This window comes from Podarcis melisellensis (genome assembly GCF_964234715.1).
Source record: "Podarcis melisellensis genome assembly, chromosome: 13".
Classification (NCBI taxonomy): domain Eukaryota; kingdom Metazoa; phylum Chordata; class Lepidosauria; order Squamata; family Lacertidae; genus Podarcis; species Podarcis melisellensis.
The window spans coordinates 54,609,814-54,635,301 of NC_138545.1; the positions used below are offsets into that span (position 1 = coordinate 54,609,814).

At 50.9% G+C, this 25,488-nt stretch overlaps 1 protein-coding gene across 1 annotated transcript in view; it reads right to left on the reverse strand.

Annotated features, from left to right (window-relative positions):
• Positions 1–202: 202 nt before the first annotated feature.
• FAM222A (family with sequence similarity 222 member A) overlaps positions 203–25,488 on the reverse strand; it is an 88,345-nt gene continuing 63,059 nt past the window's right edge. The window contains exon 3 of the mRNA XM_081884623.1: positions 203–3,432. Coding sequence (XP_081740749.1) covers positions 2,162–3,432 — 1,271 coding nt within the window. The 3' untranslated portion in view covers positions 203–2,161. The remainder of the gene's footprint in view (positions 3,433–25,488) is intronic.

The following is a 25,488-nucleotide window of genomic DNA, read 5'->3' on the forward strand; positions in this document are numbered from 1 at the left end:
GGCCAAGGGGGTCCCCCCCTCCGTGTGACTTGCCCTGCTTCCTCCCCCCGCCCACTGAAGAACAGGAAGGGAGAGCAAAAGGTATACAAGCAAATTCCAGAACCAGACAGCCAGTGAAAGCCCAGGTTTAATTTTCTTTTTGGTGGTGGTGGGGGTGGTGGGTGGGGGGGGGTAGAGAAAAAAGAAAGACAACATCCAGAGACATCGTTTGCTGTTTTTTTTCCAACTTTTTGTTTTCTCTCATTTTTAAAACAATATAGTGCACAATGCACTTCTCACAGTAGAATATAATGGTCACTTTTTCATATAAAAAACACATTCTCAGAGATTTGTAAATGCACTTAGTGCTGGAACAGGTGGTTAAGGACACAGTACCTCTATATTCAGAGCACAACCCCTTTTGGGCCACTCTTATTTTTTCCTTCTTTTAAACAGTGGGGAGGGAGGAAACTCCTCTGTGATTCCCGCAAAGCAGGTCCCTTGAATAAAACTTATTAAAACATAAATTACATGGGTTGAATGACAAGAGCAGAAGGAATATTTTTGGAGAATTCTTTTTTTAAAAAAAGGAAATTAAAGTAAGCAAATTATAATATGCTGGAAAGAAAAACTAAACACAACACACTGGATGCATTCAATGGGATTAGTCCTCCTCCTCTCAGCTGCAACCTGCCTCTCTAACAGTAGACACTGCCAACAACGAAGCCGCATGTGTTGCCTGAGAACCCATAAGGCTCCTGCAACTTGATCAGAGCAGATGGAAGTGAGGAGTTGTTGTGTAATGGACACGACACTGGCTGGGCTGAGGAGAAATCTACGCTCACCTCCAATTCTTCTGAAATCATTTACGAACCCCACTTGTCCCGCCGCCCAGCCACGCTTCTGACCTGATTTAGACCTGGGTCCAGCCTAATGCAAAACCCACGAGCCACAAGCCAAGCTGCAGGGGGACCTATTGCATGACGTCACATGGGCCCTTGTGGGTCCGATTCCATTAACTTTTTGGGAGAAACAAAAATGGAGCAAGTCTTCTGCTTGTGACATTTCAGAGGTAAATTAGTTTCTTTCCTGCACTCTGCCCTTTCAAATTGTGCACCCGCAGGCAGGTGCAACACAGGTGGGCTTGAAAGAGACAGAAATAGTCAAAATGAACGGCCAACGGGGGGGGGGGGGCAATCCTTCCAATATGGCCTCTCATTCTTTCTAGCACAACTTCCTGGCTGAGTAGGCTGGCTTCCCAGACAAAAAGAGGCAATGCAATATTGCCGTTAAAAATAATATTAATATTAATAACAATAACAATAAAATGTAAGGTTTTAATTTTTAAAAATCCCCTAGGGCTATGCTGACATAGGGCAGAGGGACTCCGTTGTGTAGCAGCCAAACGCAGAAATGTACAGTAGATTCAACTAAAACAGAACAAAAAAGTCTCTTCAAGTTTTTTTCAAGTGTTTTCTTCTTCCTTCCTTAAATAGGCTTCACACCTTTCCCCAATTATTAGCTTTAAATCGAAACAGTGCAAGTTACAGACTTCAACTAGAAAGTAGGCAAAGCTACACAACTAAGCCACCTGGATGCCTAGGAGCAGGCTGGGGAAGGGGCTCGATCCACTCCCGCCCACCCCCTCACCGTGATGCACGTAAAGCTCCCACTTGAACTCAGCACAGGACAGAAACTTCTTTCTGGGAGAAGGGAAAGGGACCCCTCCACATGCAAATCCAACTGGTCACAGACTCATACTCACACGCCCCTTCTCTCTCTCTCTCTCTCTCTCTCTCTCTCTCTCTCTCTCTCTCTCTCTCTCTCTCTCTCTCACACACACACACACACACACACAGAGCGAAGCCTTCTCTCCCTGGATTAGCAGCAAAATTGGACAGCATCTCCCTGTTCACATTCTGAAGAAATAGAAACAAAAACTTCTGAGCTATATAGACAAGCAATTTCCTCCATCCCAGGGCAGCCGGTTGCACAACCGAAGCTCTATGATCCCAGCAAGTCTCTGGATGCTGCTGCCTGCCTCTGCCTGCGTTCCTCGGGGCCCCTGCTCGCCACAGCTGTCTGGGCCCTGGCGGCACTGGGGAGGGCAAAGCAGGGGGAAAGGGGGGTCCGTAGCTGAAGCGGTTTGCCCTCCAGGTTCAGAGCAGAGTGCCGGTGGCTCCTATCTGTAGACGGGCAGGCGGATGTGGGCGTGCTGGTGGTCCAGGAGCCGCGGCACGGAAACCGTCTCGTAGCCCTTGCCCAGCATCTGCTCCTTGATGCAGGGAGGGTGGATGTCGTTGATGAGATACTCCAGCGACTGCAGGCTGCTGCTGAGGACAGAGGTATTGCAGAGCGTCTTGCTGGGCAAGCTGGGCAGCCCGTCCGAGGGCTGGACGCCCAGCTCGCGGTGCCCATTGGCCAGCTCCGGGGGGTTGTAGCAGTCGCTGTTGGGAGTGACCAGGATGCTGTTCCAGGGGGGAGCAAAGTACTGCCCCACTGAGAAGTTCCCGTGCATGCCCACACAGTTCAACGGGGACGAGCTCACCTTGTCGGCCGTGCCCGTCATGGGATAGGCACGCAGGACCCCGGCACACACCTCAGGGGACTTGCTGACGGCGCCCCCACCCCCGCTGCCCGCACTGTACATGCGTAGCTGCTGCTGCTGCGGCGGCTTCTGCTGCTGCCAGAGCAGGTAGTCCATGCCGTCGGGGTAGAGGCTGGCCTTGGCACCAAGGTGGGAGCCTGCCACCAGCTCAGCCCCCTTGCGGCAGTCAGGCAGCACGGCACCCGCGTATGCCACGGCTGCACCCACCGTCGCCATGGTGGCAAATCCGGCGGCGGTGGCGGCGCCGTGCTTGGCGGGGCTGGGGTTGGCTACCACTACCCCTTGGCACAGCGGCTGGCTGGCCTGCGCCTGGCATTGCTGATTGATCTGGAAAATGATGTTCTGGATGGAGGGCAGGTTGGACTGGGGCAGCGCCAGGCTCCTGCCAGCATGCGGGATCGTTGAGGTGGCTACCGTGACGTTGGGGGCCGCGGGGGCCTCCATCTGCTTCTGGCTGCTGTGGTAGCCCAGCTGCGCTGCGCAGGAGGGCCCTGGGGCTAAAGTGCTGGTCACAGGGTAGGGGGCAACGGCCAGGTGGGCAGGGGACATCTTAGTCCGCTTGCCCTCCGTGCTCTTCACCACGCCTTTGCTGGAGGAGGAGGAGGAAGCCTTCACGATGGCCAGCAGTCCCTGGTAGCCGCTGGCGTGCACAGGGTAGGGGCTGTAGCGCTGCCCCGTCGTGTCGTACCCGTTCACTGTCCGGTTAAGGTGCTTGTGCTGTGGGACCCTGATGTTGGCGGGGAAGATCTTGATGGTGAGGGGGCTGTTGGCCACTTTCTGCGCGTAGGCGTCCAGTTCAGCTGGGCTGGGGTATCGTGGGGAATGCAGGGGAGCCATGACTTCACCTAGGACACAAAAAGGCAGGCAGCAGCGTTAAGTGGGCATTCGCCTATTTCTTTCGCGAATAAACTGCTTTTTAAAAAAACACCTTCAAAATTGGTTTATTCTCTCCGTAAACCAACTATTGCTTGTCAAAAATTAATGTTGCCAAATATTTTCGGATGATACCAATGTCAACATATTGTCAGAAGAATCAGTTTAAACACTTATTGCAACTCAGCTGGAAACAGCCCAAAATCTTACGCTGGAAGCTTGGTGCCCCTCACTCTGGGATAATGGAGAAGATTGTGCCTAATTTGTGACTTCAGGAAGGACTGAAACCTCCAGATACTTTTAATGTGCTTTGCCCTTTTTGTATTACATATACGGCAGATCCGTCCTTCTGACCACGCCAGCCCCCGTCAGCCTGGCCGGTGGTCCAGGGGGTGGAGGAGATGACCCTCCAGGGTCCCTTCCAATTCCACATTTCTATGAGTAGCTGGCTCACTCTTCTGAAATGGACCACAGCAACCAAAAGAAACACACGACCCGCCCCCCCTTCATTCTCCAAGCAGCCTAAATAAACTTGGTGTGGGGAGAGGAAACATCTCCTTAGCCAAGGAGGGGGGAGGGAGGGAATCTCTCTCGGAGATTGGATTTAAACTACATTATACAAGCAATTTCATGGGTGCTTTACGCTACTATGAGAGCTCCACACACACACAAGAGGGAGGGGGATTCCATTTACCAGCTATAAATCAGCACTTCTTATAATGAGCACAAAAATGTCACTTTTATGCAATTTTACAGATGAACAAAACTGGCGAAATTAACTGTAGTAACCTACTGTAGTCAGCAAAAGGCAGCGCCAAGAAGGGGTGGGGGGGGGGGCGGAAGGAGAAATTATATATATTTTGCTCCTCTCAAACTCCCTTCTTGAGCAAGTTTCTGCTATTTCTGGTGCAAAAACTCATTTGTCGTTCCCATTATACTTTCATTTGGAGTTTATCTTGAGTATCCAATGAGCCACCAACTGTGAAAATGATTAAATCTACAAAATCTATCTAATAGATGGAATAAATTAGGTGTTTGAAAAGGCTGCCTCTGAGAGAGGGCGGAAAAAAGGGGAGAGCTGCTACCAAGTCATTTAAAAACAACATGCCAAGTCTTTCTCTGGGCTTTGACCGTCTCCTGCTCGCCAAGGGAGGGAGGCAGACCTGAGGGACACACTGGCCTCCTGGCCTGTGCTGCTGCTCTGCCTCGGCACCCGGCTCCCTCCCGCCGGCACAAGAGGCCGGGGGGTTTAAAAGCAGCTTTGTATTCCATGATGCATGTGTTCAAATCCTTGCTTGGCCTCTTCGCCTAACCAACCTCACAGGGTTTTTATGGGGATCGAGGAGGGGAGTGCCATGCAGGCCCCCCTGAGCTCCTTGGAGAAAAAGGTGCGATATATATGCAATATATAACAGTAATAATAATAATAATGAAAATGAAAAGTTGGTTCCCAGGAATGGAGAGGCCTATCTCCAAAGACGGATGTGAGACACGACACAAGAAAGAAAAAGAAAGAAAGAAAGAAAGAAAGAAAGAAAGAAAGAAAGAAAGAAAGAAAGAAAGAAAGAAAGAAAGACAGACAGACAGACAGGCAGGCAGGCAGCAGAGGAGCAGAAACAAACTACAGTGGCCGGCTGCTCCTTATACCATGGCAGGAAACCAAAAATACCTCTAGCCCCCTCCCCCCAATCTCTCCCAGTGGCTACATTAAATCCAGCTCAAAGGACTGGGTTTTAATTGACTTAATAGACTCGTTAATAACAATGTCTATTTAAGACACCTGTAAAAAGCCCATAACATTAATGTAATGGGGAAATGGCCAGTGAACCCATTTGCCTCGCTTCTCAAACGACCTGCTGCGGTGGGTTTTAATGGAAGCCTGCGATTAATGGACTGGGGGAGGGGCAGCTGCTCAAGTGAAGCACAAATGGACAAGTCCTGCTGTTGTTCTGAGGACGGCAGATCCGCCCTAGCTGTGTCCTGCTGCCACAGCCTGGAAAACCAGGAAGCCCAAATAGGTGTGTGGGGGGGGTGTCCAAATGCTCACCCATTTTAACCTGGAGAGCTAAGAATGAGCTAGATCCACGGCTGCATTTGAACCAGGGGTTCCCTTTCCCCCAGCCCCCCCCGTGCTTCTGGTTCCATAAACTCCTCCCCAGAACCCCCTATCCTACAAAAAGCCCCTGTTCAGAACAGTAGTCTGCACAACCCGCTAAGGATTTGCTGAAAATCCAATGGAAACTAAATCAAGAAAACTGATGAACTTGATCCAGTGATGGCAACTTTTCCAAGCCTGACAGCCATTTACACCTTCAGTGCCCCCTGCCACCCTCTTGCCTCTTAGAACCCCCCCCCCCCCGGTAATCCCACCACCCTCTTTGGGCACCACTGATCTACACAGCCAACTGTCCCAGGATCCTTTGGGAAGGATCAGCCTTCTTGGTCTCTCAAGAGCTATGAGTTGTGATAACGAAGGATAAAGCCTTCTGCTTCCCAGGCAGTCTACCTCAGAAAAACCAGGTGCCAGGGATATCAAAGCAGGGGAAAGTTGCTGCCTTCAAGCTCTGGCTGGCAACATCTCAGAAGCATGGACTTTAAGTGGCTTTCTCAAATGCCACGCCTCAAAGATGGTTTGCACCAACATCTCCTCAGCCCCAATCAGCAGGGAAGTGTTGACAGGAGACAAACATATTTGTAAAGCACCAGGGAGGGGGGAAGCTGCTATAAATAATCACATAAATTCCTGGTGTCCCTGGAAAAGGGTGGCAGCTCAGTGCTCTGCACATCCGTTTTGCATCCCCTGAGTATCAAAGGCCCCTGCATAAAACCCTGGGGACCCTTTTGTACTAAGAAACCCATCTCTGGCCCTGGACCGAGGATTAACTGCCTGGCCACTGAAAGTGACTGAAACAGGAGAGGGCCTTCTCGGTGGTGGCTGCTCCCTGACTTTGGAGCTCCCTCCTTGGAGAGGTTAGACTGGCTCCCTCCTTGTGGAATAAGACTTTCTTATTTCAACAGACTTTCAGGATTAGGCTGTTTTTAAGGAAAGAATTGGTGCTGCAATGTTTCTATTGTTATGATTTGTAGTGTTTTAATAGATCGTGTGTATATAGTTTTAATTCTATTCCTGTGTGGTTTTTTCCAGCTGTTTTGATTTTATTTATAAGCCACCTTGAATCCGTTGGGAACAAGGCAGGACATAGATGATGCCTTCCTGGAACAGATGGCCAAGCATGCAAAAGGAAGGGAGATAGTAGTAATGGGGGACTTCAATTACCCGGATATTTGTTGGATGTCAAACTCAGCCAAGAGCATAAGGTCAAACAGATTCCTCACTGGTCTTGCAGACAACTTCATTGTCCAGAAAGTGGGAGAAGCAACAAGAGGAACAGCCATTTTAGATCTGGTCCTAACCAATGTTGATGACCTGGTTAGTGGGGTAGAAGTGGAAGGATCATTAGGCGCGAGTGATCATGCTCTTCTGAAGTTTACTATACAGCGGAAAGGAGCAGCCAAGCATACTAGGACTCAATTTCTTGACTTTAAGAAAGCCGACTTCATAAAACTTAGGGAAGTGCTGGGTGAGATCCCATGGACAGTAATAAAAGGGAGTTCATGATGGCTGGGAGTTTGTTAAGAGGAAGATAGTAAAAGCACAACTTCAGGCAATACCAATGAGACGGAAACATGGAAGGTGCCTAAAGAAGCCAGGGTGGCTATCTAAAGAACTTTTAACTGAGTTAAGGTTAAAAAAGGATGTGTACAAAAAATGGAAAAAGGGGGAAACCACCAAAGAGGAATTCAAACAAATAGCCAGCACGTGTAGACACAAAGTCCGAAAAGCTAAAGCACAGAATGAACTCAGGCTTGCTAGAGAGGTTAAAAGCAACAAAAAAGGCTTTTATGGGTATGTTTGTAGCAAAAGGAAGAACAAAGAAACAGTAGGGTCACTCAGAGGAGAAGATGGGGAAATGCAAACGGGGGACACAGAAAGGGCTGAACTCCTCAATGCCTTCTTTGCCTCAGTCTTCTCCGATAAAGAAAACAATGCCCGACCTGAAGAATTTGGAGCAAATGATTCAGCAGAGGAAACACAGCCCAGAATAACTAAGGAGATAGTACAAGAATACTTGGCTAGTCTAGATGTATTCAAATCTCCTGGGCCAGATGAACTGCATCCAAGAGTATTAAAAGAACTGGCAGATGTGATCTCAGAACCACTGGCAGTCATCTTTGAGAATTCCTGGAGAACAGGCGAAGTCCCGGCAGACTGGAGGAGGGCAAATGTTGTCCCTATTTTCAAAAAGGGGAAAAGAGAGGACCCAAATAATTACCGCCCAGTCAGTCTGACATCAATACCAGGGAAGATTCTGGAGCAGATCATTAAGCAAACAGTCTGTGAGCACCTAGAAAGGAATGCTGTGATCACCAATAGTCAGCATAGATTTCTGAAAAATAAGTCATGTCAGACTAACCTGATCTCGTTTTTTGACAGAATTACACGCCTGGTAGATGAAGGGAACGCAGTGGATGTAGCCTACCTTGATTTCAGCAAGGCATTTGACAAGGTGCCCCATGATATTCTTGTAAAGAAGCTGGTAAAATGCGGTCTTGACTATGCTACCACTCAGTGGATTTGTAACTGGCTGACTGACCGAACCCAAAGGGTGCTCATCAATGGTTCCTCTTCATCCTGGAGAAGAGTGACTAGTGGGGTGCCACAGGGTTCTGCTTTGGAGCCGGTCTTATTCAATATCTTTATCAACGACTTGGATGATGGACTCAAAGGCATCCTGATCAAATTTGCAGATGACACCAAACTGGGAGGGGTGGCTAACACCCCAGAGGACAGGATCACACTTCAAAACGACCTTGACAGATTAGAGAACTGGGCCAAAACAAACAAGATGAATTTTAACAGGGAGAAATGTAAAGTATTGCACTTGGGCCAAAAAAATGAGAGGCACAAATACAAGATGGGTGACACCTGGGTTGAGAGCAGTACATGTGAAAAGGATCTAGGAGTCTTGGTTGACCACAAACTTGACATGAGCCAACAGTGTGACGCGGCAGCTAAAAAAGCCAATGCAATTCTGGGCTGCATCAATAGGAGTATAGCATCTAGATCAAGGGAAGTAATAGTGCCACTGTATTCTGCTCTGGTCAGACCTCACCTGGAGTGCTGTGTCCAGTTCTGGGCACCACAGTTCAAGAAGGACACTGACAAACTGGAACGTGTCCAGAGGAGGGCAACCCAAATGGTCAAAGGCCTGGAAACGATGCCTTATGAGGAACGGCTAAGGGAGCTGGGCATGTTTAGCCTGGAGAAGAGGAGGTTAAGGGGTGATATGATAGCCATGTTCAAATATATAAAAGGATGTCACATAGAGGAGGGAGAAAGGTTGTTTTCTGCTGCTCCAGAGAAGCGGACATGGAGCAATGGATCCAAACTACAAGAAAGAAGATTCCACCTAAACATTAGGAAGAACTTCCTGACAGTAAGAGCTGTTTGACAGTGGAATTTGCTGCCAAGGAGTGTGGTGGAGTCTCCTTCTTTGGAGGTCTTTAAGCAGAGGCTTGACAACCATATGTCAGAAGTGCTCTGATGGTGTTTCCTGCTTGGCAGGGGGTTGGACTCGATGGCCCTTGTGGTCTCTTCCAACTCTATGATTCTATGACCCTCCAGAAGAGCCCCAGATTGTCAACTGTGGTGTCAACTTAATACGAGTAGCCAATTCAAGGTGCTATGGTGGGTTTGCTTGTTTTTAATGTTCTGTTTATGATTTTAATTATTACATTTATTAAATTTCCACACCACCCTTCATCCTGAGCAGTTCACAACATAAAATTATCTATCAATCTCTTTTATTGGCATATAAAAATTGCACTGTATACATGGATTAGAACACAACAGAGTTAACAAAACATATAAGGAGATACGTTAGGATAAAACTGTCCAGCCATAAAGTTACAAGATAAAAAATCCACAAAATACGTAATATAATGTAATGGTTGTAAGGGGTTACTTGTGCGTAAGTTGCCTGCTAGTTGAGTCCGATTGCCTGGTTCACCATGCCTTGGCTGACAGCCCACACTCCGTGGCCGGTCAGTCGCTTGCAGAATCTGTAAGTGGCCGTTTCTTGAACCTTTTCCAGCATAAGAGCTGTTTGACGCCAAGTCTCCTCCTATTTTCCCTGCGCGGAACTCGTCTGCGCAAGTAAGGGGAAGGCAGGGGTGTGCCAGCGCTCTCTCCACTAGTCTCTGATGCAGGGTCTTGGAGACCAGTCTCCAATTCCTCCATCTCCCTCCCTTCTCTACTGGTGTTGCGCTGAATTCCTTCCCCCCTGCTGGTCCCCTCTCCGGAATCGTTCTGGAGCCCTGCCTCCGCCTCTCGCTCTGATGTCAGTTCCCTGACATATAAATAAGAACAACAACAACCCAATAACCCCCACTCCCATAACACATTTAAAAGGGCATCGGGTGCCAATCAGCCAAAGGATTGGTTAAAGCGGAACGTTTTTGCCTGGCGCCTAAAGGTGTATAATGAAGGCGCCAGAGTCTCCCTGGGGAGAGCATTCCACAGACGGGGAGCCACTGCAGAAAAGGTCCTGTTCTCATGTTGCCACCCTCCGTGCCTCTTGTGGAGGAGGAGGATCTCAGGGTCCAGGTCAGTTATATGGAGAGAGACGGTCCTTGAGGTCTTGCGGTCCTGAGCTGTTTAAGGCTTTATAGGTCAAAACCAGCACTTTGAATTGGACCCGGAAACTAATTGGTAGCCAGTGCAGTTGGACCAGGATTGGTGTAATGTGCTCAAACCGTCTTGCTCTGGTGAGCAACCTGGCCACCAAATTTATGCACCATCTGAAGCTTCCGAACCATCTTCAGAGGAAGCCCTACTTATAACGCATTTCAGTAATCTAACCTTGAGGTTACCAGAACATAGAGAACAGTAGTTAGGCTGTCCCTGTCCAGATAGGGACGTAGCTGGGCCACCAGCCGAAGCTGATGGAAGGCACTCCGGGCCACTGAGGCCACCTGAGCCTCGAGGATCCAAGAGGACCCCCAAGCTACGAACCTGCTCCCTCAGAGTAAGTGTAACCCCATCAAGAGCAAGTGATCTCCCACCCATCTGGTCTAGGGAACCACCCACTAACAGTGCCTCCGTCTTATCTGGATTGAGCTTCACTTTGCTGGCTCTCATTCAGTCCAGCACTTCCACTGCAGATGTAAAGGAGAAACAGAGCTGAGTGTCATCAGCATCCTGCTGACAATGTACTCCAATCCTCCAGATAACCCCACCCAGCGGTTTCATGTAGAAGTTAAACAATATGGGGGATAGGATTGAGCCCTGCGGAACCCTACATTGAAGGTCCACGGGGCTGAAAAGCATTCCCCAAGTCACACCGTGCCAGCCACCCCTAGTTTGGAGAGCCGCTCCAGAAGGATACCATGGTTGACTGTACTGAAAACCGCTTGGAGGTTGAAGAGAATTAACAGGGACACATTTCCACTGTCTTTCTCTCAGCAAATGTCATCATGCAGGGCAGCCCAATATCCCTTAGCAGAATCTATTTTATTATGACGTTTGCACAAGTGTCCTGAACCTTCAGTTCATTTTATTCCAACTTCAATAATGTGCTCCACACAGTCCTTGTCCTCTGCTTCTTTGTTATTGTTTGTTGCCATTTTGAAAAAAAAATCAATAAACATATATTAGAAGAAGAAAAAACACCCAATACAACACAACAGAACAACTGAGGTTCTGACTCAGAACCATCAACTTCCTCTGTCTCTTGGCAGCTCTTAGCATGGAATGACAAGCTAAATCCTGTCTGTGTACAACACCTGCACTCAGAGAGCTGCCCTGGTTGCCAATGTGCCCCTGGGCCCAGTGCAAGGGGCTCCTATTAAAACGTGAACCCCTTAACAACTGGGGATCAGTTTACCTGCAAGATTGCCTTACCCCGAATATGCCCACTTTGATCTGAGGTGCCACATAACACACGTTCCCAATTTGTTAGAAATCAATCTTCTAATGTGGCAGCAGCCACACACTTTGGAACTCCCTGCCTTCGCTGAACTCTTTTCGGAGCCTGCTAAATAACATCCTTGTTTAGATAAACCCACCCAGACATGTAGAATGCTGATGTATCTTTTAATCTATTTTTAGTTTATTGCTGATTCTATCTTTCAAATGTTTTGTTTTTACTGCTAATTTTCTTGTTTTATTCTCTTTGGAAATGGCTTTAAGTGCATTAATCTTCCGAAATAGATAAATAAGAGCACCAGGTTCTGGGAGGCAATAGCAAGGAATGTTTGATGACCCTACGACTTGCTTGTGAGCAGAGGCATCCAGTGGCCCCTCTCAAAAGAGGAGAGGCAGAACTCTTTCTTGGAGGAGGGGTCTGTTATTAACCGTGATAAGTGAACACGTCGCCCATATTCAGAGACGGCCTTCCTCAATATCAGTGCCTTATGCTCAAGACAAATAGTTGGAGCAGATGACCGGTGGGGTCTCTTCCAACTCCACCGGTCTATGATTATATGATTTCGTGGGAGAGCCGCTTGCAGCACCTGGACAGCTGCTGAAGGGCCCACCTTGCAGGGCTGGCGCCAAGGGTTGGCATGGCCAGGCATCTGCTGCAGAGGAGGCTGAGCATTTTGCTCAAGGGCCCCTCCAAAGCCGGGAGCTGACACCTGCCCCTTGGCCCGCCCAGCAGCACCTGCCTTTGGGAACGGAGCCGGTGACCCTCAGAGCTTTTGGAGGCCTCCAAGGCAAGACACGTCTTGGTGTCTTCACCCTGACCGCTCTCTGTGAGGATTACGGCCGTATCACGAGCCAGCAAGACAAATATAGCCCAGGACATCCAGCTGCCACTTGATCCTTGGCTGCCAATATCTCGTCAATAGTCTACCCCAAAGGCCCAGCTAAGCCTATCACTTAGGGAGGAAAATAGCCTGTCTGTCTGTCTGTCTAGGCTAGGCAGGTTCTGCGGCTGCAGACACAACACAGGCCGATGGGGAAGGGAGGCCTCCCAGAGGAGCCCCCCAGAGGCAGGCCAAAGAAAGACTTGCTTCTTAATTGCTTCCAAGAAGCTCAGGGTGTCTAGGTACATGCCCCCCCTATTTTATCTGCACAACAAGGTAGCTCAGGCTGAGAGAGAGGCCCAGTGGGCTTCACGGCTGAGGGAGGGTTTGAACCCTGGCCTTTCCCAGGACTGCACCACACCAGCCCATGTGCTTGTGGACTGCAGTAGGGAGGGCCAGGGAGCAGGAAAGAGAGGCTGATCTGATCACAGAGATGACGGCTGGCCAGTTCCACCTCCCTCTCATCCTCCAAGCCACCTTTTCCACAGGGGTGCCAGCTTGAATAAAATATTGGGGGGGGGGTGTTCAGGTAAGCCCTAACCCACATAATATGACACGTCACATGCACACCATTTGAATGGCAATGCCTATTAACTAGGGGTGGCTGGCGCCCTCAATTTTTTTGGGGGGGGGGTGAAGGGACCTCGGCCCCTAGGAGTTAGCTCCTGTGGGCACATGCCAAAGTCCTCAGGGTGGGAGCATGGTCCGATTGGCTGGGGCCGACATCTGGGGGGCACCTGGCTGGAGAAGGTTGCCCTCTTGCATCCCTTATTTGCAAATAATCTTCAGTGCGCTGAACTCGAACCCTCCTCCTGACCTCGTCTCCTCCCATCTCTCGACTGCTTTTCCAATGTCAAAATCCAAACACAGTAACCTCCTTGAGGTCTTCTTGTCACCATGCACATTAAGGGTACAAAGATAATTACAAGCAACAATTCGCAGTAGCAGGATGCCGCTGCCGCCATCCCATGGGAGGAGGAACGCATGGCAGTGAAGTCCCACCCCTTGACTGCTGCCCCCCTTCCTTCTCAGCAGGCATTGCCCACAGCACCCAAGCAAACCTTCCCAACCCCTAAAAGGGCAAGAACTGTGTTCTCTTCAAGTAAGGCAAGTGGAGATTCTCAGGCAATTGCATTCTGCACTTTCCCGACACGCACCTGGGGCTTGTTTGGATTCTGGGCTACTGGCCACAATGGCTATGTTCTGCCTCCATCGTCAGAGGCAGCAGTGCCGGAGGGGAGAGCGCTCTTGTGCCCGGGTCCTCTTTGCAGGCTTCCCTCAGGCACCTGTGAGAACAGGATGCTGGAGTTGGTGGGCCCCTGGCCTGAACATCAAAAGAGCACCTGCTGGATGAGGCCAGCAGCCCATCCTCTAAGGGAATCCTGCAAGCAAGAGCAACACTCTTGCCTCCCTTGCTTCCAGCAACTGCCTCGGACCCTGGAAGCAAACCATGACCACCCTGGCTAATAGCCTTCCAGAGCCCTCTCCTCCTCCGTGATTTTTGCCTCATCCTCTTTCAAAGCCAACCAAGCTGGTGGCCATCCCCACTTCCTGTGGGAGGGAGTTCCATAGTCTAATGATGTGCCGTGTGAAGAAGTTGTTATGCCTCAGTATCCCTGCTCTGTTGGGCAGAGCAAACAACACAAAAGAGACATTGCCTAGAGCCCCAGGAGCCCTAAACATCTTCCAGAGGAGCCAAGCTCTCTGTGTCATCTCTCCCAAGGGCTCACCCTGCAGGAATGCCCTGCCACACTGTGGACTACCCAAGGGCAGTGCCCGGATGGGGGTCTGCCCTGTGGTCTGGCTGCTGCCGGGATCCAGGGCTAGAGGAGGACAAGGTCGGCTGCCACCCCAACCACCCTCCGGACAACACATCTGCATTCCCCTCCATGCTAGCGCGGCTGTCCTTGGAGGAGGAAGCATGGCAAATACTCAATTAACATGACGCTAATTAACTGGTGACACTCGCAGAATCCCTAATGAAAATGGCTCCCAGTGAGAGGGCTGGCGGGAAAGGTTCCCGTCTGGAGGTGGGGGCAGCGGGGCGAGTGCCTGCAAGGTCAAGCTCCATGGTGCCCTGCAGGATCCAGCTGTGCTGTTCCAGCGCTTCTGAGCCCCACAGCCAGAGGAGGGCAAGTAGGCCTCCCCAGCACGGAGGAGGAGAGACCGGCTGCGGCCACTGCGACCTGCCCATTGCAGAGGCAGGGACTGCACAAACCGCTCTCCTGCTCTGTGTCACAATGCTGGTGAGCAACAGCCGCAGAGCCACACCTGAACCACGGAGGTGCCTGGCCTCCCCAAACAAGCAGCTTGGGTTCATTTGCTCTGCAGGCTTCATTCGCTGGGGTGCATGGCTCCCTGTTTGGGGCCTGGATTGTGAAGATTATTCATGCAAACTCTTCTGTGCACTTATTCCCTCTTTTCAAATCCCCGTTGACTTCAATGGGATTTCAAGCTGGGGTCGTGTGTCGCCCAGGCTAAAAGCTATTAACATTCTACTCCCAGGCTATCCAAATCCTGGGCCAAAAAGAGCTGAACCCTATGACCCTGAATAAATTATGTCTTTAATTCCTCTGATTTTGCATAATTTATTCCATAGTTCTTTACTGACTTGCATAATTTAGCTTGCTTTTCCCTAGCCTTCAGGAGGGAGGGATACAGTACTGAGAAGGGCACTGAAGGGCTGCCCCTCTGACCGTCAGTTGCTCCCGAGGGGCCACCAAAGCTCTCCCCACACATGCACAAGGGGCTCCACCTGCTCCTGATTCCTTAAAATACAGACACAGATTCCCAGGAAGCTCCTCTCCTGCACCTGATGCAGCAACTGATGCCCTTTTGAGCATGGGCTGCAGTGCCCACCTGCCCTGGCACAAGCCAGACTGGGTGCCAGCCTTCTGCCACCGTGAGTCAAGCGCAGGAAACACACCAAGCAGCCCCTGGAAGATCACTCCCAGATCAAGGGTGGGGGGTGGGGGGTCAGGGAGAGAGGCTGTGTCACCGCCTGAACACCAGTTGGGCTCGCTGTGACAAGCTGCAAATTCCATGTGTTGTCACATCTCAGGGTGACGCAGCGAACCCCCACTGGGAAAATTATAGAGCTACCAATTTCCGAGAGGGTTCCTGGCGCACTCCTGCACTCCGCTGGCAAGCGCCTCTCCCTCCCTGCAGTAATTACTGCTTTCTAACGGGCCGTAATTACTCTCCCCAATCACCCCGTCACCCGTCATGCAAAGGCAGCCTCGCCTTGACACGCAGCCGCGGTTGCCAGCACCAACGGCCTGCCCTTTCCCTCACCCCTTCTCCTCTTGCAAGCAGAGCTGTCAGCGGCTGCACAGCCAAGCCCTTCTCTGGCCCAGGCACCAGGTGCTCCTCCGTGGAGGCTGCTGCCATCTGCTCCGGCTGAGCGCTGACTAAAGCCAAGGCCAGGGCACGGTGCGTGCGGGCAGAGGGGCTTCAGAAACGCCATGGCAGGGGGGTGGGCTAGATGACTCTGGGGTCCCTTCCAACTCTACAGTCTTATGGCCTGGAAAACGCTGTACCCTGGGGGGGGGGGGAGAAATCTGGATTGGGCAGGGCAGGGCTGAGCCCACTTCTGTCTTGCCAGATCCCAAAACCTACTGATCACAGACCAGTGAGAAGGGAAGAAAAGGCTGCCTCTGAGCAAAGGGTTTGCAACACTGGAACTGAACTGAGCGCGGAGCCCTTTCATACAAAAACCTGCACCTGGTTTGCCTTCTTCGTTTCAGCAGCCAAATTTAGGCAGAAAAGTCATTTTGCTGGTGCCATTTGTTAAACAGTCACCGAACTTCTCTTCTGAAGCCACCCAAGGCCGTTTACTGGACACCTGCTCCGTTTCCAGGGCAGGGCTCTTAATCTGAGTTCAAATGACTTTGTCCGAGATGCACGCAAATCCTGTTCTTTTTTTTATAAAACTCAGGTGCTAGACAGGGTCACCAGCCAAGTTGCAAAGACCTATTGTGAAAACCTTCTGTGGGGCTGAGGGTTTGGGCTGTGTGCTCCTACCTGAGTGTGTGCATAATGGGAGCCCCCCCCCCTTGCAGCCCTTCTTTCAGGGAACTTGGCCTCCTCTCTCCCTTGAGCCACTCAACAACCTCACACTCCTCCCAGCCAGGAAGTACGAGGCATCGAGAGATCTCTTGGATGTTTGGGGAGAGGCGAAGGTGCATTTGGGCATCATGTGTTTCTGATGGCGACAAGCAGGCCTGGGGCAGAGTCAGCCCTGGCCTGTCAATGCCTCCTGGTGTGGTGAATCTGACACCAATGAAGCCCTGCTGATGTGAGGAAAAGTGGGGGAGCACTGTGAAATGGCCCCCAAGCCACATACAACTTCACTGTGAACACACCCAACACTAACAGCCACCACAACGTGTGGCTGCAGCTTCATTCAGCAAGACATTTATATCCCGTCTTTTCTTCCAAGGAGCTCAAGGTGGCACCCATCGGTCTTTTCCTTCCTTATTTTATCCTCAAAACAATCCTGTGAGGTAAGTTAATCGGAGAGGCAGTGCCGGGCCCAAGGTGGCTCAGGGAGTTCCATGGCTGAGTGGGGGGCTGAACCCCGGTCTCCCTGGCCCAGCACCCTCAACTGCTGCACCCCACGGGTCCTATGTTTTGTAGAGTTGGAACTGGAGAGTCAGAAGGGACCCAAAGGGTCATCTAGACCAACCCCCTGCAATGTTATGTGAGCCCCACAAAGGAGTCCTTCCTGTCCTCTGTCCTGAGCCAGGGCCAATCAGTTTCACTGGGTGGCTCTGAATTCTAACATTCTGCAGGTGGGCAAAACTTCTCTCACTACCTACTGGCACTGGTTTGAGAGCCAGGGGTGGTGTGATTGTCAGACTAGGGCCTGGGTTCAAATCCCCACTCAGCTCTGAAGCTCACTGGGCAAACCTGGCCAGTCACTCTCTCTCTCAGCCCAACCTACCTCACAGGGTTGTTGTGGGGATTAAATGGGAGGAAGAGAACCGTGCACGCACCCTGAGCTCCTCGGAGAAAAAGGTGGGGCAGAAATGCAGTGAATGAATCTATGGATAAAGGAAACTGGGTTTAGAGGCCTGCAGCTCTTGTGCACTGAAACTCTCATCAGCCGCAGACAGCACAACCGAGGGGAGATGTAGTGCCAAAGAGTAGAAGGGTGCCATTGTTGGGGAAAGCTGTTCTTTTGTTTCTCCAGAAGAGATTAAAGCCTCAAAATGCTTTGACCTTTCCTTCCAGAAAAGCCAATGGCACACCTTTGTGGCCTCTGCCCCAGCCTCCCACGATGCTCACCTCTCACGACTGGCTGCTGGCTCCCTGGCGTGACCCTGCTGTTTATTTGGCACAGAAGACACTGCCCAGGACAACATACCCCAAACCAGCAGCCCTCCCTCCCGTCTCCCAACCCCACAACCTCTTCCCTATCCCCCATCTTTGCATTCAATAACAGCTAAATAATTGAATCATCTCAGCTGCTGAAGATTTGCTTTGAATTTTATTAGAATTTTAAATTGTTTTGTTTCCTCAGTATTTTATTACTGTAAATGGAAAACCTATCGCCTGCAGTAATAATCCGATGGCTTTTTATATTACTCTGCGAATCTATACTGGAGGGAGAGCGGTTTGCAGGCAGGCAGGCAGGCAGGCAGGAGAAGCCATTAGGATGGCAGCAGAGGCTTATGAGATTATGCCTGCAGCAAGGCGAGTGTTTTGCTCCCTGCAAATTGGCCAACAGGCTGGCTCGGAGGCAGATTTAGGCCCAGACCTGGGAATATTGCAATGGGAAATAAATATTACGACTTCATTGGGGTGTGTGAAGGAAGTTCTGGGGGTGGGAAGAGCTGATGGATGCCAAGCCAGCCCATGGACCGTCAACGTCTAATTTGGTACATCTAGTCTGAACTACATGGCATGGACTGTGAGTTTATTTGATGTCATCGAGTGCAACCATCATTTGGCACCCTGTGCTGGAGGAAGGGTGGCAAAGTCAAGGTTAAATGTGGGGGAAGGCCAAGCCCCATGCACACACCCAAAGTGCACCAAGGCCAACTTTATATTCACACAAGTGTGTGACTGCATCTCACACCATTCTGGTAACTCTAGGAAATGGAGACCCAGCAATGGGAGAGGCCTGTGGCTGTCACAGCCCCCTCATCTGGCTGGCTCTCTGTGGAAGCCAAATGCTGGTCTGTACACTAGATCTCTCCTTGGATCCAGCCAAGCAACTCTACATTCTTTGGAACGGAGGGGCAAAATATAAAAAGCAAGGCCCCTGCCCCACAAAATCTGGAACACTCTCACATTGTACAGCTCAAGTAGCAACGCAGCAGCAATATGGAGAACATGAGAAGAGTCTGGTGGATGAGGCCCAAGGGGGCCCATCTTGCCCAGCACCCTCTTCTCACAATGGTTTCTTCTGTGGGAAACCCGCAAGCAAGACCTGGGCACAAGAGCTGTCTCCTCCACTATGGGTTCCGTCAAGTGGCATTCAAAAGCATTGCTGCGCCCCCAGGACTCCTGTTTAGGACTGTGGCCCAACCATCACAAGTGAAGTCGGCCACAGATTGCACAGACAACTTGCAATGTATCCTGGACAGGTTGAGGAGCACATGCACTGTCACAGAAGAGAGCTGCATGGAAGCGCTGATGCCCACAGCAGCCTCCTTCCCCTGGGGTGAATGCTCAGGCGCCAGAGGGATGCTTGGGAGCTCCCTTGCAAAGACCCAGCCCAGGAGGTTTGCAGCAATAACAAGGGCTGAGCTAACAAGGACTCACTACTTTCCAGGAACGTTTTCAGCAATGTCGAAAAGTATTCTCCCAACCAAAAAACGTTTCAGCGATTGCTTTGGAAGTGATTCAGAAAGTGTCGCTGAGTTGACTACATCTGTCCTCAGTGACGTGGACTAATACGGCCAGCTATTTATCGTTATGACTGTCTGGTGGGCTTCACCCACGTGAAGGTGAAAAGGAGCTCCATTCAGGGGAAAAGCAGCTGCTGCTGTGGGAGCTGATGGCATTGAGGGGAAACAAAATTCTTGCAGGGAAAGCATCGATCAGGAGCGACCATTTACGCAGAGAAAGCACTTGGCCCAAAACAGAAAGAGGAGTATATTTGGGCAACATAATAAAAGGTTAACACTACACAGACCAGCAGCCAAGACGCACATTACTTGGACTCAAGATGCAAAATGCAGAGGCTCCCCGCACCCTCCTCCAAAACCCTCCATCTCTGCGCCTCCCCCCAGAGCCCTTGCCTCTGAGTAACATTCTGCAGCCAGGAAACCTTCGCCAACAGCAGTGAACATGCCGTGACATCACAGGAGTCAGGGCTAATGAGGACGGCTCCCAGGAGATGCACCAATTTCAGCCCACTGTATATATCAGATTAACCGGCAGAGGGCTGGAGGGAAGGCATCCCACAGGGGCTCAACTGAAGCATTCTTACTGTGGGGAGAGGAGGGGGAAGCCCCTAATTGGGAGGCTGGCTAGGCCTGCGTGAGGCGGCAGTCGGCCTGCCCAAACTCACAACAGTTACCAATTAAAGCAGACTACGCTGTGAAACCAGTTCCGGTTAAATTCAGGCACACAATGGCCTCCGCCAAGGCCCAGCTGCCAGGGCACCTAATTAACCCTGGTTTTTAACCGTATACTTTTTTTAAAAAATGTGCCAAAAATCAGTTACAAAGTGGAGAACAAGGCAGGGTTAATCGTGGAGCCCCATCGATTGCAGAGGCCCTTGTGGAGGGGGAGGGAAGGGGTCCGTCCCCCCACTGCTCAGCTGTCAGCCTGTCTTGCGATTTGGCTCCCAAGGAACTCAAGCTACAGCGAAGGAGCAAGGAGCAAGGGCTCATCTGGATGCTGACAGCTAAGAGCTGCGAGCCTCAAGGCAAATAGAGGGAGGTGGCAATCACCCTCCCTCCCTCTTCCTGGCAGGACCAGAGCGGGTGCCAGAGACACAAGCTGGCATGGGGGCCTCCAAAGAAGGGCTGCTGCTTCACTCTCTCACACACAACTTCCCAACCTCCTGAGAACACACTAAGTGGCAAGGAAGCCCTGCCCATGGCTCCATCTCAGCCCAGCCTCACACTGACAACCTTGCTTTGACAGAAATTAAAACTCTGGGAGAATCTGCGTGCTCAACGACCAGAGCAATTGGGCTACTGCCAGAGTAAACAGAGAAGCATCTTGCCCATTGGGGCTCCGGGGGTGAAAGGAGCCGGGTGTCGTTAGAAGCAGGGGGCTTGTTCTCATGAGCTACCTGCAACTAGATGGTGCCAAGAGAGGCGCTCCCTTCATTCTCTGGGCACCACTTTCTGTTCCTTGACTGCTCCTCACATACTGTACCTGGCTGCTGAGCTGGCACCCCTGGCTGACTGGAGCAGTGGGGAAGGGGCTGCCTTTTGGATTATCCGTTGCATCTGTTCCCTGCCCTTCCTTGGTTAGGGTCTCAGGGCAGCTTACAAAACGACAGTTAATAAATTCCAAAAAGTCATGGTCTTCTTCTTTTTCTTCATTGTTGTTATATTAAATTTGTATTACACCTTTATCCAAAGATCCCAGGGCAGTTCACAACAGAAAAAACACAAAATGAGAACAGATAAAACATAGTAAAACAAAACCAAAACCACACCAACAACAACCCCTCCCACAAAAATATTTTAAAAAACCATAGAATGTTAATCAGTTGAATGTCTAAAATAATGCCTGTGTAGGGAATGCACCAGGCAAACTTCCCTGGGGAGATCTTATCCACTCTGCTCTAATGGGTGGGGCCACAGCTCTATAGCTGAGGAAGTGATTGGCACAAAGTAAGTTTCAGGTTTGTTCGATGGCTGACCAATATTGCCTTAAAAAACCCAAAACAAACCCAGACCTTAAGACTAGGAAAGACCCCCCCCCCCACTTTCCCTGAATTTCTGGAGAGCTGCTGTTGACCAGAACATACAATAGTGGGTTAAGACTCAGGGGGTTGGACTCGATGGCCCTTGTGGTCTCTTCCAACTCTATGATTCTAAGACAGAGCAAAGATCTGACTTTGTAGACGCCTCCTTGGCGCACAGCAGCTGATCCCCTGCTGGTTCCAGATTCAGTCCCCAGTGGGGCCAGGGAAGTAAGGCCAGGGAAGATGCCCTGCCAAACCCCAGAGAGCCACTGCTGCTTGTTCCTGTGGGGCAGACTGAGACCGAGGAGCTACAGGAGGGACCCCGAGTAAGGAAGCGCCCATGCTGGGACGGCTGAAAGGACAAAGCGCTCCTTGCGGACAGAAGACCTTGGAAGGTGGTGGGCTCTCCTTCCTGGGCGCTTGTTGAGCAGAGGCCCGGTGGCCATCCATCAGGGGTTATTTAGCTGGGGCTCCTGTACTGCAAATGGTTAGGCTAGATGTCCCTTCCAATTATGTGATTCTATGATTCTAAGTGCCCCCCCTCTTTTCTCTAGCCAAGAGATCCCAGAAGCTTTCTCAGGATTGTCCTCCCAATTTTCTCCAAATCTGAGGGAGCCTTGCAGAGCCCAGAAAACAAGGCCCTGCTGCTACACCCTCCCAACTTTCCTGCGTAAGGAGAGTAAGGAGACACAAGGGAACAGATGAGGCGACTCCACTGCTGCCACCCAACCAGCCCGTCCGTTAACAGAGAGGCTTTTCAAAACACCATTGCCAGATCTGCTCACCTCAGGGCAAGCTCTTTATTATCTGCTGCCAAAGTGTCACCGCAGATACTGCTACGCACGTGTGTCATGTTGCATTTGTCTCCTTGTGAGGAATTGGTGCTGTTGATGCCACACACTGTGCCACTTAGGGTCAGCGTGAAAACAAACTCTCTGTGTTTGTGTGTCTGGGGGGTTCAGAATAAGAGAGACAGGAGTGTTTTCCTCCTGGGCAGCCTTGTCGCCTTAAAACAACCTCCAGCTGGGTGTCTCCATCAGGTCTTGAAAGATGTTGGGGGGGGGGGAGGGCTTCCTGGAGTAGGGATGGAGGGAACCCTCTTGGGCTCAGTAATCTAGCAGGGTACAGATTGGCAGGCCCCATTAGGACAAAATCAGGCAACTGCAAGCCCAGAGGCTGTAAACTGGAGCAAACCAGCATAGTTTAAGAGTTGTCTGCACCAGTTTATTCTGTATAACATCTGGGAACCTAAATCTCAGGGGAAGAGCGAAACCAGCCCCAAGAGAGGGCCTGCAACTCAGCTTCTCCTGGAGGATCGCTTGAGCTCAGGAGCTGGAGGGTGCTGTGCCAGCCACAAAACAGATCACCGCCCTGGCTGCACCAGCCGGTCTTGTCAAGAGCTCCTTATGTGGCTCCTGCGGGTGTGTGGGTGTGTGCACGCGCCCACAAACAGGGAGGGAAGAATTTCTCTGAGTCCCACCTGGATGCAAGGAACTGACCCCTCCATAGCAATGGAGACACTGGCTATATTCTCTGGGCTGCTCTTGGGAGGCAGGTTGTTCAGGCAGGTTGCAAGTGGGTTGTTGACAACTTATTGGGTCCCCCATCCCCCAAAGGTAAATCTGGATTAAACACTGGGAGGGGGGAGCTGGACATATGGGCTGGACATCTATGCCTAGATCCTCTGAAGATCCTGCAACAAACAGCCATCTGGAAGTGCCCTGCCTCTTCAGTTAGCTTAAGAGTTGAAGGGTTGAGCTGGGGAGAAGAAGCTGGGTGGGGGCGGGCTGAAAAGGTTGGAGGCTGCCTTATGCCACCATTGGTCCATCTAGCTCAGTCTCGTCTACACTGACTGGCAGCAGCTCTCTAAGATTTCAGGCAAGAGCCTCTGCCAGCCCTTCCTGGAGATGTCACAGGGGATCCTGTTTGCAAGAGAGAGGTGCCCTTCCCCAAGCCCTGGCACTGCAGGCTATCTGAGGACATCTCTCCACAGACTTTGCATGGGACAAAAGTTACTTTGGACCTTCAGTCCTCTGCTTTAAAGACCAGCACTTGTGCATGAAATCCCTCTAAATCTATAAAAGGAAGAAGCAAATCTCTGTATGCGAAAGAGATGCAAACACGTTGATTGTCACTCCATTCTTTCTAGCAGTCCGTGGTTCAGCTAAGGCACTGAGAGAGAGAGAGAGAGAGAGAGAGAGAGAGAGAGAGAGAGAGAGAGACCGGCCCAAGCGCCTTGCAGTCCGTGGCAGAGGTGCAACCTGAGAACCCAGGAAGAGCCTGGGTGCTGCATCAGCCCAATGGGGGCCCATCTATCCCACCAACCAGAGACCTCTTTTGGAAAACAGGATCCTTGCATGAGAGCAGCTCTTCCCTCCTGTGGTTTCCACCAGCTGGTACTCAGAAGCATTGCTGCCTCTGTGAGATCTGAACCAGGGAGTCTCTGGAAATGCCCTTCCTCCGGGTCACGCTGCTCTACGTGAGGCAGAAATCAAAATCCCCACAGAACTCAGGCAGCTCTTTTGCGGAAGGGCTTAGGGATCTGAGGAGGGAGGCACCTGCAGCTGCAGAAGCAGCAATGCTTTGCCTTCGTGAAACTGCTGGCCTTCTCTGCCACCCAGTCGAGGGAAGCGGGGGAAGGAAGCAGCAGGCGCAGAGATGAGGGGCGGGCAGATGTCAGGACGACAGGAGAGGCTGCGCAGAGGACACGCATAAACGCAACTGAAGGGCCCTGCAGGATGCCGGAGGCGCTTCCCAGCCTCTCTGTTCTGCCATTTAAGCAACATCCTCCTTGAATGGCTGCAGATTAATATTTGATTCGCGGGAAGGGAAGGGGCCTCCTTTGCGCTGACGGACCCCACTGGTCAAGCGCGGCGGAGGGAACTCTCGGAAGACGCTCGAAGCACAAAGGGCTGCAGCAGCGGCGCCTGAAGCTTTTAACTGGAGGCTCCTTTCACTGGCAAGGGGCCGAACCAAGAGCAGAGCCTCCAGTGCAAAAATGTTCTCACTATATTTAGACTCCCCCCTCTTTCTCCAAAGAGCTCAGGGGTGGCAAACAGGGTTCTCCCCCTCCTCACTTAATCCCCACAACAACCCCACGAGGTATGTTAGGCTGAGAGAGGGTGACTGGCCCAAGGTCAGCTCGCGAAACTAAGGGGGAGAGAAAGGGGGGCAGGGAAATTCAACATGTTTTATGGCCAAGGATGGGATGTGAGTGGCGCTGTGGGTTAAACCGCAGAGCCTAGGACTTGCCGATCAGAAGGTCGGCGGTTCAAATCCCCACGACGGGGTGAGCTCCCGTTGCTCGGTCCCTGCTCCTGCCAACCTAGCAGTTCAAAAGCATGTCAAAGTGCAAGTAGATAAATAGGTACCACTCCGGCGGGAAGGCAAACGGCGTTTCCGTGCACTGCTCTGGTTTGTCAGAAGCAGCTTAGTCATGCTGGCCACATGACCCGGAAGCTGTATGCCGGCTCCCTCGGCCATTAAAGCGAGAATAGCGTTGCAACCCCAGAGTTGGCCACAACTGGACCTAATGGTCAGGGGTCCCTTTACCTTTTATGGCCAGGGATATGGGCATATAAAACAGGGCAGCAAAGGAAGGCAGGCACATTGCAAAACAGACCAGTAAAAATGCACAGTCTTGTTTTTTACAAGCTTACTCCCCCCCCCCCCGCTTGTGGCTTTGGCTGCGAGTGCAGTGGGTACTGCCCCCTCCCCCAGCCCGCCCCTCACTAAGCTTGGTAAACTGGAAAATAAGGAAACCCAAAAACAGCATCTCTGTCACTTCCTGCCATGCAATAGTGGAGAAGGTCCATCTACCCACCTGTTCCCGGCATGTGCAACAACTACTACAGGGCTGCAAGCAGAGAAAAAGGGGCCAGAATTTGCAAGCCAAAGCAAGCCAAGCTGCAGGAAAGGGAGATTAGGAAGAGAGAGGGCGAGAATGACCTATGCATTTGTTTATTTGATTTGCATCAATTACGAATTTCAAAATCTAAAGCAAAGGAAATGCTTTTAAATAAAAATTAAAATAAAATGAATTGAGATTGTAGGTTGGTTCACAACAATAAACCAGATCAACAATCATCAAAATGCCTATATATTTTTAATCGTTTTTTATTGAAGGTTTCCAACATAAAATACAACAAAAGCCGAACTAACCTAAGAGAGAGAAAATGCCTAAATAAATCAAACCCCAGACAATGCATGAGTCTTTATATTAGTGAGGCAGCACATACAACCGCACAAACACCAGCTTATCTGAAAAGCCTGGGTGGATAAA